This window comes from Bombina bombina, chromosome 2 (genome assembly GCF_027579735.1).
Source record: "Bombina bombina isolate aBomBom1 chromosome 2, aBomBom1.pri, whole genome shotgun sequence".
Classification (NCBI taxonomy): domain Eukaryota; kingdom Metazoa; phylum Chordata; class Amphibia; order Anura; family Bombinatoridae; genus Bombina; species Bombina bombina.
The window spans coordinates 590,304,809-590,322,950 of record NC_069500.1 but is presented as its reverse complement, the minus strand read 5'-3'; the positions used below and the strand labels follow the sequence as shown (position 1 = coordinate 590,322,950).

At 34.7% G+C, this 18,142-nt stretch overlaps 1 protein-coding gene across 1 annotated transcript in view; it reads left to right on the top strand.

Moving 5' to 3' along the window:
- The first annotated feature begins 451 nt into the window (after positions 1-451).
- The window catches only part of RORB (RAR related orphan receptor B), a 157,607-nt gene continuing 139,916 nt past the window's right edge, over positions 452-18,142 (top strand). Inside the window, exons 1-3 of the mRNA XM_053699973.1 lie at positions 452-600; positions 1,150-1,223; positions 8,777-8,862. Of these exons, the coding sequence (XP_053555948.1) occupies positions 452-600; positions 1,150-1,223; positions 8,777-8,862 (309 nt within the window). The remainder of the gene's footprint in view (positions 601-1,149; positions 1,224-8,776; positions 8,863-18,142) is intronic.

Sequence of the window (18,142 nt, the reverse complement as noted above, 5' to 3'; positions counted from 1 at the left end):
AGACTGAAGAGCCAATCTTTGAAGACGTGAGAGCCATGGTCTTGGGTCAATAAGGCACAATGAAAATGAACACAACTTTATCTTTCTGAATCCACTTGAGTAGATGAGGTATTCGGGTAATTGAAGGAAAAACATAAATGAGACCCATTGGCTAGGGAGACATGTAACAACTAAAAAAATGTGGTTCCTGTTTGTTTTGACTGATAGCCATAAGATCTATCTCCGGAAATCCCCATCTCTCTATTATCACCAGAAAAACCTCTCTGTTCAGCTGCTATTCTGTTGGTAAAATTTCTGTTTTGCTCAGGTAATCTGCTTCCAGTTTCAGATGCACTGCTGTTAGATGACAAATGCTGTGCCCAGTGAAAAATCGGGTCTAGCATACAAAGAACTGACGAACTCAGAGTTCCTCCCTAAAATGTAAAAATACAGCATAAATGTAAACGTTACGATGACCCTTAATGTTGGGTCCTTTTTGATATCACGGGAAAAGATAGTTACGCCCTTAAGGAATTACTCTCGGAATGCTCCGGCAGCAACTGCCAGCCCGCCTGAGTCCTCAAAACATGCCTCTGGCAACCAGAACACCCTGATCACCAGGTAAGTAATGTAAGCCTCAAGGCTGGAAAAAAGGCACCCAAAAACCAAAGCCTACACCAATTATACATACAATAGGGAGCCTAGTCCTGACAACCCACCTATAGTGGACATAACTAGGAATAGAAGGGGGTAATGGTCATCATTCTTTTAAAGGTAAAGGGATGTGGCAGTTTTTCTGTCCATGCCCCTTTGGAAGAGGGTCTCTCACACTGTAAGTTTTTGACTAGGAGGGCCAATATACCTACTGTGAGTTTCGACATGGTGATACCCATGGCTTTCTAGAAACTCAGGGCAACCGGAAAGTCTACTATTTTCAGAGTTAAATTACAGAAAAAGGAAACTAAATAAATAATGAAATTATATTGTACTTTTTACAATAACTTTTTATATTACAATAGACTGTATAATTTAGACAGAGTGACTACTTTAAAGGACATTAAACTATTGGGTACAACACAAATAATATGGTTACTACTCACTATGCTATAATGTTTCCTTCTGTGCCTGCAACTCTCTTCAGAGCTGTTGACTTAATTTAACCCTATACAGGTGCAAGTTGGTGAAGCAGCTTCTTATTCGTATTCTAGCACTTTGTGACCGAAGTGGTGCACATTCACAGATCAGTGATGTTGTCAGCTTTTTTACAGCTGTTTTGTGTGCTTAATGATAGCATACATAATGCAGAGTGGTAGGTTTACATTGCTGAAATTTCTATACACAGTTTAAAATTTACACATATAAAAAAGGCCACATAAATAATATAAAGCAATACAACCACTGCAAAAAATGTAAAGCTCCTGCTAATCTGACGAGCTTTAAAAAAGCTTGAATTTCCATTGACAATGTGTACTGCTTCTGTCACAGAGTGCAAGAACACCTATGCCCAAACATGGAGGCACTCAATATAGAGATGTGGAACTTTACCAACCAGCACCAATAAGGGTTAAAATACAATAATGTTTTTGATGAAAACTGCAGGCACAGGAGGGAAAACTATAGCATGGTGAGTAATAACCATTATATTGTAGTTGTGTCCAGCTGATTAATATTGCTTGGATGACAGCCCTGTTGCTCTTTGTGTCTATTAATCATGTGTTTTTTCAGCATTTCATCTTTTCTTTACTCCTTTAAAATGTATCAATAGAGAACATAAAAACATACAAACAAAAAATAAGCAGTGATAAGTACACATTTTCAAAGATATATTGTAATAAATAAAATATTAGACAATGACAATTAATGGGTTTTATAGGTCAGTGCATAAATACACGGTGACCTTTGTGTTTTTATGTGCATTTTATACTAGGAGGCCTACTGCTTTTTAGGAGGCTAACTAAGAACAATATGGATTAAATATGATTTTAGGGAACCTTTCTTTAATTATTTGACTGTTTTATACAGGGGCATGAAAAATGTATATCAAGATATAATTTTATTGTGCATTTGTTGGAGACTAATGCATAATATTGCAGTGTTGGCACTGTGAGCTGATTTCTTTACTAATATGATGACATTTTGAGGTAAAATATCCAAGATGTTCAGATAAAAATTTTAAATCAGCTTTTTAAGTGATTTAGCAAATGGGTAACATGTTTCTTTAAAGCCTAGAAAAGAATGAAAACAGCACTTCTCTTCGATCCTTCATTAAAGGGACATAAAATAACTTGAGATAAACATAGAATCTGAAACAACATTCAATAAAGATTTTACTGTGGAGGCGCTGTTATTTTTCTTATAAGGAAAGTGCGATTTGGCTCTTGCCTTCAGCCGAACTCACCTAATTATTCAGTTATTTAAAAATTCTCTCACTTCTATGAACGGAAGACTCCAGATAAGTTCTGTATTATATTTGTCAGTTGAAAAAGGGGTAAGTGGTTTAAGACCTATCAACAAAGAGATTATATTGCCCCAAAATAAAACAACTATGGTTAAAACTTGAATATTGGGTTAACAATGATACACAGAAAATCAAGAGTGCCCTGTTAATAATAAAAACAAAAGTACAAATAAAAGGATATATGACTAATATATTAGCCCAGAGGTTTGTGTTGATTGCTGCCACTTCAAAAGTACACAGTACTGGATACTGCATATAGCTGTATGGGTGATAAAACAAAAAGAAGGGCGCAAACTCCTCTAAGTGTAATTCATTTTAAAACAACACAATTTTATTACAATGAATACACAGCACACTCACACTTTCAGACCTCAAACACATCGCTGTGGGACTGCACTGTTCAGTTTATGCTTCTAATATACCTCACTGTGTTTGAAGTCTGAAAGTGTGAGTATTCATTGTAATAAAATTGTGTCGTTTTAAAATGAATTGCACCCTTTTTGTTTTATCGCCCATTGTGTTAACAATGCATTGAAAAAAACTGATTTCAAATTTTCTTCACGTAAAGTAGTTTTTCTATCTACTGTTTGTAAAGTTTTCAGAAAGAATATAATTTATTAAAAAAACTATGTATAATAGAACAGAGAGATACAGATACAAACACTGAACTGCAAATTCACTTATTTTTTTTTAAAAAAATCTATTTTTATTAAAGCCCTGTCAAAGAAGAACAAGACATCATTATATTTCCATTTAAAAATACAGATCTATGTTTTCATGGGGTCTGGTAAGACTTTGAGGACCAGGAGAATTGATATTGGAGGGATTGGGAGAATTGGCCAGGTTTGGGGGAATTTATTACCCCTTAGTGCAGTGCTTTCCAAACTGTGTGTCGGGACACACTAGTGTGTCGGCAGCAGTGTGTAGGTGTGTCCCTGCTTCAGCACAAATTTATTTTTATTTTTTTTGGTTTCTGACTTTCCGCCTGCCTGCTATGCATATCACATGGTTGACACGTGATTGATACCTAGTGGGACACAGATCATCTTAACCTATTGGCGCAGCTCAGTGGGAACTGAAACTATTCCCATTGGCGGCACATTGGCTCGTGACTGCATGTGCAGTCTCCTTAATCGGCACGTGACTGCATGTGTAGTCAGTGAGTGGGAGAGCAGTGTGTTTGCAGCGCGGGCAGTAGTCAATCGAACTCACAGAGTTCTTTGGGCAGCAGCTTAAATGCTGAGCTGAAGTCAGAGGGTTTTTTTTGGAACTAGCTCCCAGTAGTGCATTGCTGCTCCTGCTCTTGATTTATGGATAGGAAGTGGAAGCTTAAGAAATGCTTGATGATGAAATGCGAGTGTCTTTATCTAATATTCCACCAAATATTCAGAAATTGTGTTCATCCCATCAACCTCATACATCCCATTAAAATATCAAGTAGCTATTGGTGTTATTAAAGTTTTTTTTAATTCTTGCACATACATACTGTTACTTGTAAATACATTTCATTATTATATAATTTATGTACGTGTCCGTATCTCTTAAAACAAGTTAGTTTAACCTCCTTTTTGCTAGTACAACTGAATTACTGTGTCGCGAAATGATGTAGGTCTAAAAAGTGTGTCACCAACATAAAAAGTTTGGAAAGCTCTGCCTTAGTGGGTAAATATTATGAGTTGAAAGAAATTACAAGTTGGTACTGGAAAATTATTACTGATATGGATGTAATTCTGTTTTTTTGCCCTCATTTCCTTATTTTCCTTTTTTATGTACCCTGTCTGATATAAATAAAGCATTTGAAAAAACAAAGAGATTGTGATATTTTTATATTCATACGCAAAATGGGTTAATTCTCATAACATTGCAGACTTAGTAGAATATGGAAAGCTAATTGTAAGAGGAAATAAAATGTGTATTGCGATAGGTAGCAGTTTCTATGAATAATATGTGTATAAAATATGATAAAGAAAGGACATTGAACTGGCCATAAAAATAAAAATCGCTAGATATACAGTCGTTGTTTAGTGACACATATAAAAAAATCTATAATGTCTTACTTACATGTACATACCCTTTAGTTACAACTAGGCTGTTGATCACAATATTGCTCGATTTCTGAATGCTGGCAAGTTTATTTTTCCAGTGATCATAATAGTTAAAAGCTTCTGCTGTTAATACTCCTCAAGCTTGGAATTGATACCTCCCAAAAACAACACAAAATCATTATCTACATTGTTAATGTCTCGATTTTGTAATCCAAAAATAAAATGTGTGTGATTAATGACACTCAAAATGGCGAATTTGTGGATTTAACAATTTCAACAAAGTTTGAAGGGCCTTTATGTTGATTGATCCCTTTTTAATAGTGTGTAGTGATGCTAATAGTTGACATGTGTGCAATTAAAGGGACATTCCGGTCAAAATTTTAATGCACATAGATGAATTACATCTTTGAATAGAAACATAAAAATATGAATATTTCACATTCCAATGTACTTCACATAGAAGAATATGTTCTGTTTAGTCATAAATACATATTTCTACATATATCTGACTGTATTTTGGTAAAAAAAAAAAAAAAAAAATATATATATATATATAATCTGTATAAGGATGAGCACTCTCTGGGTTTAAACACAACAACTAAGTTTATTAAGCAGTGACGTTTCGGGGCATTCACCCCTTCCTCAGACGGTCTGAGAAAGGGGTGAATGCCCCGAAACGTCACTGCTTAATAAACTTAGTTGTTGTGTTTAAACCCAGAGAGTGCTCATCCTTATACAGATTGAATATTGAGTTAAGCACCCTGGTCTGTGCTTGGGTTGGCAAGTGAGAGTGCACTTATTTGGAGCATATATATATATATATATATATATATATATATATATATATATATATATATATATATATATATATATATATAAATACTTCAAACATATTCCCCTATGTGCAGAACATTGAAATGTGAAATATTTACAGTAAAAACCTTTATTAAATAATATTGCAAACATATTTTTTTGTTCATGTTTTCATCTACTTAACTGCAAAGGGCTCCAATGCAATGTGTACACATGTATTGTTGTGTTTTATCTGTGTATATATGTCTGTAAATACATATATACACATATAAATATATATATATATATATATGCAAACATATATATATATATATATATATATATATATATATATATATATATATATATATATATATATATATATATATATAAATATATATATATATAGCCTAATCCATAGCACAACAAACACAAATGCTCACTATACTCTTAGGGCTAGAGTGTGTGTCTTGTTGGGTCATGGATTTGGCAATTTTTTGTTAGTGTTAAAATGCTTTTTGTTCCTAATTGATTGAGCAGGTAATGTTTGTATCTTTTTAATTACGTTGTAAACCAATTTTACATTATATATATATATATTATTTTTTTTTGTAAAAGTTGATAATAAGTTGAAAAGTATTTTCTGGGGGTTTATAAAGTTCTTTTATCTGTGGAAATCAATAAGTAAAAAATGGTCCCATAAATGTGTTGGTAAGTGTTCAGGAATAAGATTGTGATCAGAAAAACAAGACTGGCACATGTTAATTTTTCGCAGAAGCTGATAAACATTGTAAATGGTTGACTGTGATCTGCATCAACAAGGGCACATCTATAACCATTAAATGTTGATAATTATGAAATGATAGATTGATATCAACCCCAGATTTTGTAAAATGTGATAGTATTTCTTAGGACGTGTGTGTGAGGAAGTGTGAAACCGGAGATCTAGTGTGTGTCTTTATTTTAACTTGTGCTTAGATAGCTTCACTTTAAATGCAAATTATGGGGTAGCTTTATCATACCCCGGGCGGACATGATTCGCTATAGCGAATCATGTCCGCCCTGCATCGCTGTTGGCATTTAACATTGCACAAGCAGTTCTGGTGAACTGCTTGTGCAATGCCGCTCCCTGCAAATTCACGGCCAATTGGCCGCTAGCAGGGAGTCTCAATCATCCCAATCGTATTCGATTGGGCGGATTGATGTCCCCAGTCTCAGAGGCAACGGACAAGTTAAGGAGCAGCGGTCGTAAGACCGCTACTTCTTAACTCCTGTTTCCGGCAAGCCTGAAGGTTCGCTCAGAAACATGTGCATTAGGCACCATTTGGGGCTTGTTAAATCGGCCCCTATGTGTGGATGTGACAAAGTTATATGTGATCTGATATATACCACCTGATCAAATCTATCTGTCTATATGTCTATGAATATCATAGACATATCATATCTGTATCATGTATAATGTCTTGCAGCCCCTTGTTTTACATCCCTAAAGAGTAGTATTTTTTTTGTGTGCCAGTGGTAAAAATATATGACTTTTAAAAGTAAGGTTTATTTTTAAATGGACAAGGTTTACAAGCATAGCAATAACTCTTTGTTTTATAGCATATACAATATTATATCTCAATAATGTATATGATGTTTCATGTTATTGTGAAAACTATTTCTCTTAGAGTTTTAACATATGTTTTTAATGTAGCCAGTATATCTTAAAGGGGTATGAAACCCGACTTTTTTCTTTCATGACTCAGATAAAGCAGGCAATTTTAAAAAACGTTACCATTTACTTTTATTATCTAATTTGCATTTTCTCTTGGTGTCCTTTGTTGGAAAGAATATCTAGGTAGGCTCAAAAGCAGCAATTAATTACTGGGAGCTAGCTGCTGATTGATGGCTTCACATATACGCCTCTTGCCATTGGGTAACTTGATGTGTTTAGCTATTTCCCAGCAGAGCATTGCTGCTCCTTCAACTAAGAATAACAAGAGAATGAAACATATTTGATAATAGAAGTAAATTGGAGAGTGATTTAAAAGTGCATGCTGTGTATAATTCATGAAAGAAAAAAAATGGGTTTCATATCCCTTAAAGCTTTTTTAGTTTGCTGAGATATGAAGTCCTGGCAGTAAGAAACCGATAGACTCTGAAAAAAGATAAAGAACACAGATTGTTTTCCAGCATTATTTTCTGAAAAGCAAATATATCTTTTGTACTGCTGAGTGCAAAGACTGTGAAGTCATGTAAATTGTTTCCTGTGCAGTATAAAAAAAGGAGAAAAAAGTTGCAACCCTACACGATTAAACATACATTGTGAGGGAAATGTTAGAGACTGTAACACTCATTAACACTGCAAAGGAAATTTGGTACACAGAGTGTTAGTTACAGTAATCCAAGATGTTTCTAGGAATACTATAGTTTCTTTTCACCTTGTGTGTACAATTAATAACTGGCGTCTTCTGTTACACACAGTTCGATTGTCCTGCTTTGACACAAAGGATAAATGCCTCTCAGGCAGGAACACAATAAGCATGCTCATGAGTTTCTGCGCTGCTGTAGTATGCCTGCCAAATTTAGTAGGTTAGATACAATGATAAAACAAATATATTTATTTTTGTGTCATTATGTGGAAAAAAAAAGTACTCTATTACCAATGGCAATGTGTTTGTTATGAGATTAATATGAGCAACGCATAAGTAGTTGTTTTTAAGTGATTTGTTTTTTATTATTTTTATCACTGTCATTTACATTTATAATATATTTTATTTTATTGAGAAAATGATATAAGAATAAAGGCTAAAAACCCTATTTTTTATAATAGAACTATTAAAATCTTTTTGGAACTGAATTGTAAATATTTTATATTATTGCAATATAAGAATATTATAAGTTAACTCTTTTTGTGCTAAAGACGGCTCTGAGCCATCGCAAATTGTCCCAGTCAGCCGTCGCTAGAACTTACCCACATTGAGGGCAATTTGGGGGCTCCCACCTACTCCCACCCGGCGATCTGGCCTGAATAGTGAGAGGCATCGGGGCTTCACGATTCGTGCTGTGACATCATGTGCATTGATGTGATGACGTCACCGTGCACCTTTATTTAAAATTAACAATGGACAATATAGGGAGATGGGGGCATGCTGCTTAGAAGCCTGTATCTCAGGCATCTAAGCAGCTACAGACCCCCAAGACTCACCGTTGGAAAGTAATCGCCTAACCTTTCCAACGGTATAAGTAAAAAAATAAATATATTTAAAAAGTTTTAAAAAAAAAAAGCTCAAATCCAGTTTAGCACCCAGGTGGAAAATGGCTTAGCAGTAAAAAAAATATGCAGAAAAAGCATGTATGAGATTTAAGTAGCTTTGTAATATAGAAGAGTTTAATTTATATTTTTAATATTCTATATCTTATGCAATAGATTTTTGCAATGTAATGGCAAAGGATAATGGAATGTGACTTAAAAAAAAATCAGCACTGTCAGCTAAGCTGCCTCTTGTCTATTTTTCAGCACAAATTGAAGTCATACCATGCAAAATTTGTGGAGATAAATCTTCAGGAATCCATTACGGTGTCATCACATGTGAGGGCTGCAAGGTAAGAACAGCACAAGAAAATGTAATGTTGTAATATACAGTGTATGCAGGAGATGGGCCTTTGTCTTAAAAGGGATATAAAAACAATTATCTTTGTTGCATCTAAAATAAGATATTCAAAATATATTCATTAGTTTGTTTTTAGTTTTGTTGTTTGTCTGTTTTTTGTTTTTTTAAATAGATGTTGCTCTAGTGAAAAAAATATATACTTTTGATTTTAAGTTTGTGAGGTTTGTTACTGTCTGTCCACCAATAGAACTATAAGATTTTTACACTATAATAAAATAAAATATTAAAATCAAATGAAAGTGATCAGACGATTGGAAAACACGCTAAGTTATATACAAGTACTCAGATGGTTCCACAGTATGTTTGTAATGGACACTGTTGGTGGAGTTTTTTTTCTACATGTGAGGACGAGAGATTTGTTGTGAGAGCTGGAAACACTGTACTGTACTAGTTTGATACACATTTTGCTTGCATTCTTTTGAAATCTGTTATTTAATTGTGCAAATAAGTGGTGCACAATAGTATTTTCCTACCTGCCCTCCATGCCCTCTGGTTTGTTTATAGAGCTGTGGGATTTGTGGGGATCTGTGGTACAACCATACACTTTTAGTTTTATGAAGAAAAAAAATTAAAAAATAAATAAGTATACTGCTTTAACATAATTTGTCTATCTATGTTTTTTTACAAATCCAACTTGAATTTATTTTAGAAGTCACTTGTAAGTCAGTTGTAAGTCAGTTGCAAAGGCTCCATTTACAACTAGATTGTATTTGATAATAGTAGCTTGCAGATTATGCCCCCAAATGGTTAGCCATCTTTCATAAGTTGGTTCACAGTGGGTGCATAATCATGCTGCACTGTAAGCTAAGCTGCCTCTTGTATTTCTTTAATTGTTATTTTTACTAGTCTTTGGCATGCATATAAACTGGGATAATGAGATGTGTTCTGTATTAATATGTGTGTGGTATTTCACAACTTAGACTCAGGTTGAGTTTGTTGAATCTGAGGTAGAGGGTCTTAGGATATCGCTTAAGTCTCCACTGAGTAAAGTCTTTGTAGAGACTGCCCTTGTTTTACTCTCACAGACTGCTACTGGACCCCTCAGGTCACTGCCAGTGACCTTTGTCTTGTACAAGAGAGAGCAATCAGGTACCCTAAAGATTACTTGTCAGTCGGACAAGTGAGTTGATGAGGACTAGTGGACACAGATAACTCATTGGAGTGTGTGCAGGCTGTGTCTATTCTATGGTGGCATGGGTGTTATCCATCACACTTTGCAGCACTAAAGACTTACATCTGTATCAGCAGGTTATGTGCTGTAGAACATTTACATTTCTCAAAAAAAAAAAAGAACAATTGAAACATGTAGTTGGTTTCAGTCGTTAGAATCGTTTGTATTGTTCAAAAGTTTAGTTTCAAGCTAACTATTGGTGGCTTATGTGGGGATATATTTCCATTTATTCAACTTTAATATCATCCTAATAAACAGGCCCAACAATTTATTCTTATGCATTTCCCCTTGCCCGTCTTTATTGTTTTCCATTTTTCCCGTTTTATAATGCTTTTTAAGAGCAGACTTTTAATTTGCCTATTTAAAAACAGGAAATGTCTTGTTAGTTTATTGTATGTAAAGGGTCAGTTGCTTACCATCCAGTGAGCAATCAGTCCTTAAGGTCCAGTTGTAAACAGACATATACTTCCTGTTAGCTTCAATATCAAAATAAAGAGCTTTAACATTAAATATATATATATTTTCACAAATGTTTCACAAATTCTCCCTTTAATAGTATTGGACACAATGGGGCTGATTTATCAAGGCCCAAATGGCCCTGAATGCAGCTGTTTCCGCACAAGTCTTCAGGCTCGCCGGAAACAGGATTTAAGAAGCAGCTGTCTTAAAGGGACGTAAAACCCAAGTTTTTTATTTCATGATTCAGATAGAACACACAATTTTAAACAACTTTTCAAATTACTTCTATTATCAATTTTTCTTTGTTTTCTTGTTATGCTTTGTTGAAAAGCTGGGATGTAAGCTAATGAGTGTGCACGTGTCTGCAGCACTATATGGCAGAGGTTTTGCAATAATGTTATACATTAACAGGAGCACTAGATGGCAGCACTATTTCCTGTCATGTAGAGCTTCAGACATGTGCACGCTACCTACCTAGGTATCCCTTCAACAAAGAATAACATGAGAACGAAGCAAATTTGATAATAGAAGTAAATTTGAAACTTTTTTTAAATTGTATTCTCTATCTAAATAATGAAAGAACATTTTTGGGTTTAATGTCCCTTTAAGACTGCTGGTCCTTAACTCGTCTGCCACCTCTGAGGCGGCGAACAGCAATCATCCCAATCGGGTGGATTGACACCCCCTACTAGAAAAGCACTGTCTTTTTTTTGTTTTGTTTTTTTGTTTAGAAGAAAGTGAGGTTATGAGGCACACAGTCAGATAATTATGCCAATACATATAAAACTGCATATACACTTTTTATTCCTTGACAGTTCTTGGGCCTCTTCTCCTTCCTGTTGAAGACTGTGTTTCCCTCCCTCACTGGATTATGGTTTTGACCGTGGTGTGGGTTGAACTCCTTCATTAGGGTTGCTGATACTTTTCCCACAACTGTGGTTAGTTTAGTAAGTCAAGCTAATCTGTTAAGCAGACAGTTTTGATGGCCTGACATTTTCGTGGCCATATAAGGGTTGGAGTATACTTCCTTAGCCTCTAGTTGAGCAAATTCATGGCCTAGGGTGTGAGGCTAGAGGAAAAGGATTAAGTAATCATGAGACTAATGGTAAGGGCAGAATGCTCAAAGTGGTGATAAGGGATGCCTCTATGTTGGTTAAGTAGGCCCTGATAACTGTTGTGAGTGAGGCTGAGTTCCTTTGCAGATTAGGGTGGCAGATAACTTCCTGTAATTTTAGAGATCGGAAACTCACTTGCCACCATCCTGTTGTTAAACCCATTTAGGGTTGATCGGAACCGTTTAGAACTTATCAAATTATTTAGCTACACAATCCTCCCTTTAGTTTAATGGTGATTTTCTATTGAAAACCATTAGGTACGTTTTTCTAAAGGATTGTGACTAACCTCTTAGTCAGTTATTTCTACTTTGATAATTTTAAATAAACATGAACAGTAATGATCTTTTCTGTTACTTTGCCTCTTTGGTGTCTCTGATTTTTTAAAAGGGAGGATACATATCTACCGTTGTTAGTTTATTATCTTCCCTTAGAATAGCTATACTATTTTATTACTCAGGTAAATTGCAGGTAATCCAGCATGTAAACAAATATATACATATGGTCAACAAGGACCAAGTGTCTGATTCCCGCAAGACCTAGACATTCATGTCATGCTCACACATCAGGGTAGTTTTTTAGAATGTTGGACAAACTCTGAGATATATCATGGTATGGAAGGCAAACATCTACTTTGGAAAAATCAGAACATTTGACAATTATTGATAAGCAACAGTTTATAAATACGTAAGGGTAAAAGGTTAGGATAACGGCTATCTGTCCCTAACTGGAGGCAGCAAAGGAGAAAAGATAAACAACACTCAAGAGGCATTTTAAGGTATATGTCTGTGGATTGCAAAGAAATGCAAATTTTGCTAAAAATATTACAGCTCTTGGTGATTTTAATTTTTTTTTTTTCTATGCAGATGTTTTGCAATGCAGTGATTATTTTCTGATGCAGACATAAATAAAATGGTTTAAATGTCTCTTTGATGGGACGATAATATAAAAAATGTTCTATGGTGCATTTGAAAGAGCATCTAGGTAAACAACTTTGTTTATTTTTATTTATATAGGGTTAATAACATCCTACCTGCAACATGAATTCTTAAAGGAACAATCTAGTAAAAAGAAAACTTTCATGATTCAGATAGGGCGTGCAATTTTAAACAACTTTCCAATTTACTTTTATCATGCAATTTGCTTAATTCTCTTGGTTTTCTTTGTTGAAAGCTAAATCTAAGTAGACTCATATGCTAATTTCTAAGCCCTTGTAGGCCGCCTCTTATCTTAGTGCATTTTGACAGTTTTTCACAGCTAGAAAGCTCTAATTCTTGTGTGCCGTATAGATAATACTGTGCTCACGTCTGTGGAGTTATTTATGAGTCAGCACTGATTGGCTCAAACGCAAGTCTGCCAAAAGAACTGAAAAGGGGGCAGTCTGCAGAGGATTAGATACAAGGTAATCACAGAGGTAAAAAGTATATTAATATAACCGTGTAGGTTATGCAAAACTGGGGTATGGGTAATAAAGGGATTATCTATCTATTATCTATTTAAACAATACAAATTCAGGAGTAGACTGTCCCTTTAAGGTCATATTTACTCAAATAACCTTGCTGCAAAAATGTTCTATTGCAACAGGAGTAAATATGAAAAATTAAGACATAAAAAAAACTTTTTTGGGTTAATGTTTCATTCTTTTGAAACTGCATTTGTATTTTTTAATCTGTTTGCCCCAGTTTTATAGACAGAAGTCTTTACTAGAGCTGATTGTGTTGTGCTCAGTTGATTTGGGCTGTCTCAATGCTTTATATCTTAACTATTCTCTGTATGCTCTCTTTGCATCAGTAACTAATTGCCTAAATCATGTAATAATAATGGGCTGTACAGAACAGAGCGTTATTTACCCTTCACAAACTATTTGCTATAGGCTCCTCTGGCAAAGCAACAATAATATCACAATAAAACTCAATGACACACTTTTTAGAAGTAAACTCTTTTTAATGACTGCAACATAAAGAATTAAACCTAACAAGCAAAGCCATTTAATTGGGATAGTGGGAAAACAAGTTGTAACACTTAAACTGATGGCGTATTAAAGAGCAATCTGTAAAATGGCTTAATAAACAAATACGTTAAAGCACTAAAGGATCTATACAGCAATTATAGCTAGTAAAATTGCATCCAGGATAATCATGTGAGCGTTTGATTAAAATGGTACTAAGAGACAAAAATAATGTAAGTTTTCATCCTCTGTAGTATGTTACTGTATAATCCAATTCACAAAAACAAACTCAATAGATGTAAACAAGTTAAGTTATCCACAAAGTAAGTTTTAGAAAATGTTAAGGATGAAACAGAAGCCTTTCCATCTCATATAAGTTTTAGGCAGGGAAATCCCATTCTTGAAGCACTATAATAGCTCATCACCTTCCCAGTGCAGCCTAACAGAGGAAATATTAGCTATTGCATCTTATGAGGTGTATCAATTTAAATGTAAAATTTTATTTAAACTGCAAAATATATTACAACTGCAGTGGCCCTAAATGTCCTGCATACTACATAGCACTCACAAAGTGGAACAATGTTCCATGTGGCATTCACTCCTAAATTGAGAATTTGCCTTAAAGGGACAGTATACATTCATTTTCATATAACTGCATGTAATAGACACTACTATAAAGAATAAGATGCACAGATACTGATATAAAAATCCAGTATAAAAATGTTTAAAAACTTACTTAGAAGCTCTCAGTTTAGCTCCGTTGAAAAGGTAGCTGGAAAGCCCACTGCAAGTGGGAAATAAGACCCTCCCCCTTCTTTTGCATATGAAAAGACCATTTACACAAGCAGGAGTAAGCTGGAGAAGGTATTCACATAAAACTTTGGGGCTTGGTTAGGAGTCTGAAAATCAGAGCAATGTTATTTAAAAATAAGCAAAACTATACATTTAAAAAAAAAAAACCTTTATGGGCTATATAAATAGATTATCTACAAAACATTTATGCAAAGAAAAAATGAGTGTATAATGTCCCTTTAAAGTTCCATCCTGTTCCTTGCATGCCCAAATTTCTAAATGACTGCCTTTATTAGTGACCATATTGTTCACTGTGATACCCACCCATTATCTGTGCAGACCTTGCCATCAGATCACATAGACCTACCTTGGACCGCCCAGATTGGTGATGTTGCTTCTAAAACTTAATTCTTGTTTGCTATGAGATGTATAACTGGAATTTCCACACTAACCATAATGTTACTGGTTTCTGGCATTATTCTAAGTTTCAGGGCAATGATAACAATAAAGATTTGTGATAAAAATAAAGGCCCTGCTATGGTAAAAATTGAGTGTTCAAATATATTTGAAAGAGATGATAGTTTCAAATAATTTGTAACAGCTTTAGTTTATTTTATTTCCAATGAATGTGGCCATCTGTCAAGCTTTTCCAACTTATCCACTGTTCCTCCTCGACTGCTCATCTATACCTGTTGCTTCAAAATCCTCTGTAATTAAATTCTAAATTCTAACCTTCACCTACAACCTCTTAATAATAATGCACCCCACTATGTCTATCCTCACTTTATATTCTCCTAGATACCTTCTTTACACTGCTTCTGACTTATATCTCTCAGTATCTTTTATCACCACCTCCCAGTCCTGTCTTCAGGACTTATTTTGTACTGCACCTGTTTGTGCAACTCTCTTCTGCAGTCTGTCAAACTCTTCCCCAACTTTATTTGAAATCCTCTCTAAGAACCTACCTTTTAAAAGATTCCCAGGACTGGCTTAAGATGTGCTACCTGGATCTAAAAATGAAATACCCCCCCATGTTCAGCAGTCTCAAATATGAAAGTTTAACTAATTGAAGTCTCACACAATATATCCAGCTAATGGTCCCCATACAAGACTAATTTGTTCTATAAAATAACAACTTTTTGCCAGAATACACTTTCCTTATGTGCTACCCTGCTCAAAGGTCACCTTGGTCCTGTTATCCCACCTAGTCCAATTATAGAGCCAGCCATGTAGATGTCTAGTAGGTAACAAAACATCAATGTTTATTTTTTTTTAAAAACAGAAACTCATTATGCTTACCTGACCAGGCCTACAATCAGCACTCACCACAAGCTATCCACTCCTTTGTCTCTAACTACCACTTATTGTACACTCTCGGTAGCAGAGCACCATATTCCTTTTGTCACAATTCCTTTTGTCTTAATTTAACTGTTGATAACACCTAACTAAATCTCACTAAATAGTTTATACACATGCATTGTATATATGTTAGTATTTCTGTTTTGATTAATAGAATTTTTTTTAAAAATGTCACTGGCTCTATTAGTAGAAAAACTATGGTCCCTCATATGAAAAGTTTAGTCACTCATGCTCTAGTGTCTAGCTCTTACAAAGTAATAAAATTTATTTTACCTTAGAAATGAATGTATTTGTCTGTTTCTAGAAATGAATAAGGGGATAGAGGAGAGCACACTAAAAAAAATAGTAAAGTACATTGGAACAGCTGTAGATATAATATGGCATTAACACTTGCATCACTGATACATCTTTAGACAGATTCCTGGTTTAATAAAATGCTAAAGGAGTGCAATTGAGTGTTTGGGCATTATCAATTGTTAATTATAAATGTAGTTAAAGGGATATGAAACCCAACATTTTTATTTCATGATTCAGATAGAGAATACAATTTTAAACAACGTTCCAATTTACTTCTATTATTTAATTTGCTTCCTTCTCTTGTTATCCTTTGCTGAAAAGTTTATCTAGGAAAGCTCAGGAGCAGCAAAGAACCTAGGTTCTAGATGCTGATTGGTGGCTGCATATGTATACCAATTGTCATTGACTCACCAATGTGTTCAGTCAGTGCATTGCTGCTCATTCAACAAAGCATACCAAGAGAACGAAGAAAAATTCATAATAGGAGTAAATTAGAAAGTTGCTTAAAATTGCATGCTCTATCTGAATAATGAAAGAAATAATGTGGGTTTCATATCGCTTTTGCATTTAGTAATTTTATTCCTCCCCTTTAATGTGTTATCAATTATTCATTTTACCTGCTGGAGTGCATTAAATTGTTGTTTAGTTGTTTATTGTAATACTCTTGTATCTTGTCTTTTGAAATAACTGCTTTCCAATTGAAATCTCCACCTATAATAAAAAAATAGAAAAGTTATGTAAACAGTAGTTGTCAGAAGAAATCAACCTCCCAGTGAGGGTAAGAGAGAGACCATCCTTTTGTATAGGGTGTTCATATACCAGCTTTAAGTAGAACAATTTCTTAGTGGCTACTTGCCTAAATACACTGCTCATGGGATAGTAGAGTCAGAATTAAACTTTAATGGATTGGCTAGAGCATTCAATTTTAAACAATGTTCCAGTTTATTTAATTTATCAATTTTGCTTAGTTCTCTTGGTATTCATTGTTAAGAAGTAATCCTATATGAGCTCATCAATGAGCATGTGTCTTTAGACATCTGGCTTCAGTGTATGAAGCAATGTTTATAGCAATGTTATACATATTTGCAAATATTGCTGCCACGGAGTGATAAAGGCACATGCAGCCTAGGTTTACTCTTCAACAAAGGATTCCAAGGTAACAAAGCAAATTTGATAAGAGATGTAAACTGGAAAGTTGCTTAACCCTGCATTCTCTATCTGAATCACAAAAGTTGAATTTTTACTTTACTGTCGATTTAATTAATTCAAACATCAGCTCTTCAGGTGAATTACCCTGGATTACAAAATAAAGCCAGATGCCACCCAAGCGATATACAGTGTTTTTATAGATTGGATTGAGATAAGTACTAGCTTGGAAAACTAAATGTTGTTACTGTGTGCAACAGCATTTTATTTCCTATTGTATTTTACCAGCTTCTGAGTTTAAACATGGAGAACCAACAAAAAATACCATGGTAATTAAGTAAATTTGATTTAAAAAAAAAAGTAATGTTTTTACATTAAAGAAGAATGTTTGGTCTTATGTGCCTTTAAACTAATAATAGGTAATATGTGGCCCAGAGCCTAGACTTTCCCTGTATGATAACAATATTCGCCCATGGTGCAAGAAAAGAATCCCATTTTTAACACTAAAGTACACAGATCCTGTATTTCCTCCCCACCACCTTCTTACGTAATCTGCTTACCTCTACAGACACGGCAGTTTTAAGCAGTTTTTTCCCTCGGCTTTCAGCATGTTGGTTGAAACAGTTCTGCTAGTCTTTTGAGGTTTTCTTAAGACATAGGCCCCTAGTTATCAAGCCATCAACCGCAAATACGCTGGAATTCCACAGCGTATTTGTGGCGAGGCTGATTCGCCTTAGTTATCAAGCCCTACACACCGGCAAAAGTAGAATATAGTGACGTAAGCTTCGATCCGCCGGACCCAGTCCGACACAGATCGATTCTAACGTCACTCCAGATGTTCCGAATGCAAGTTCGGCACAATCTCACTACTTTTGCTAATTATCAAATGACTAGCAGGTACGCTCGGCACTTTTCCGGCCCAGCGTAC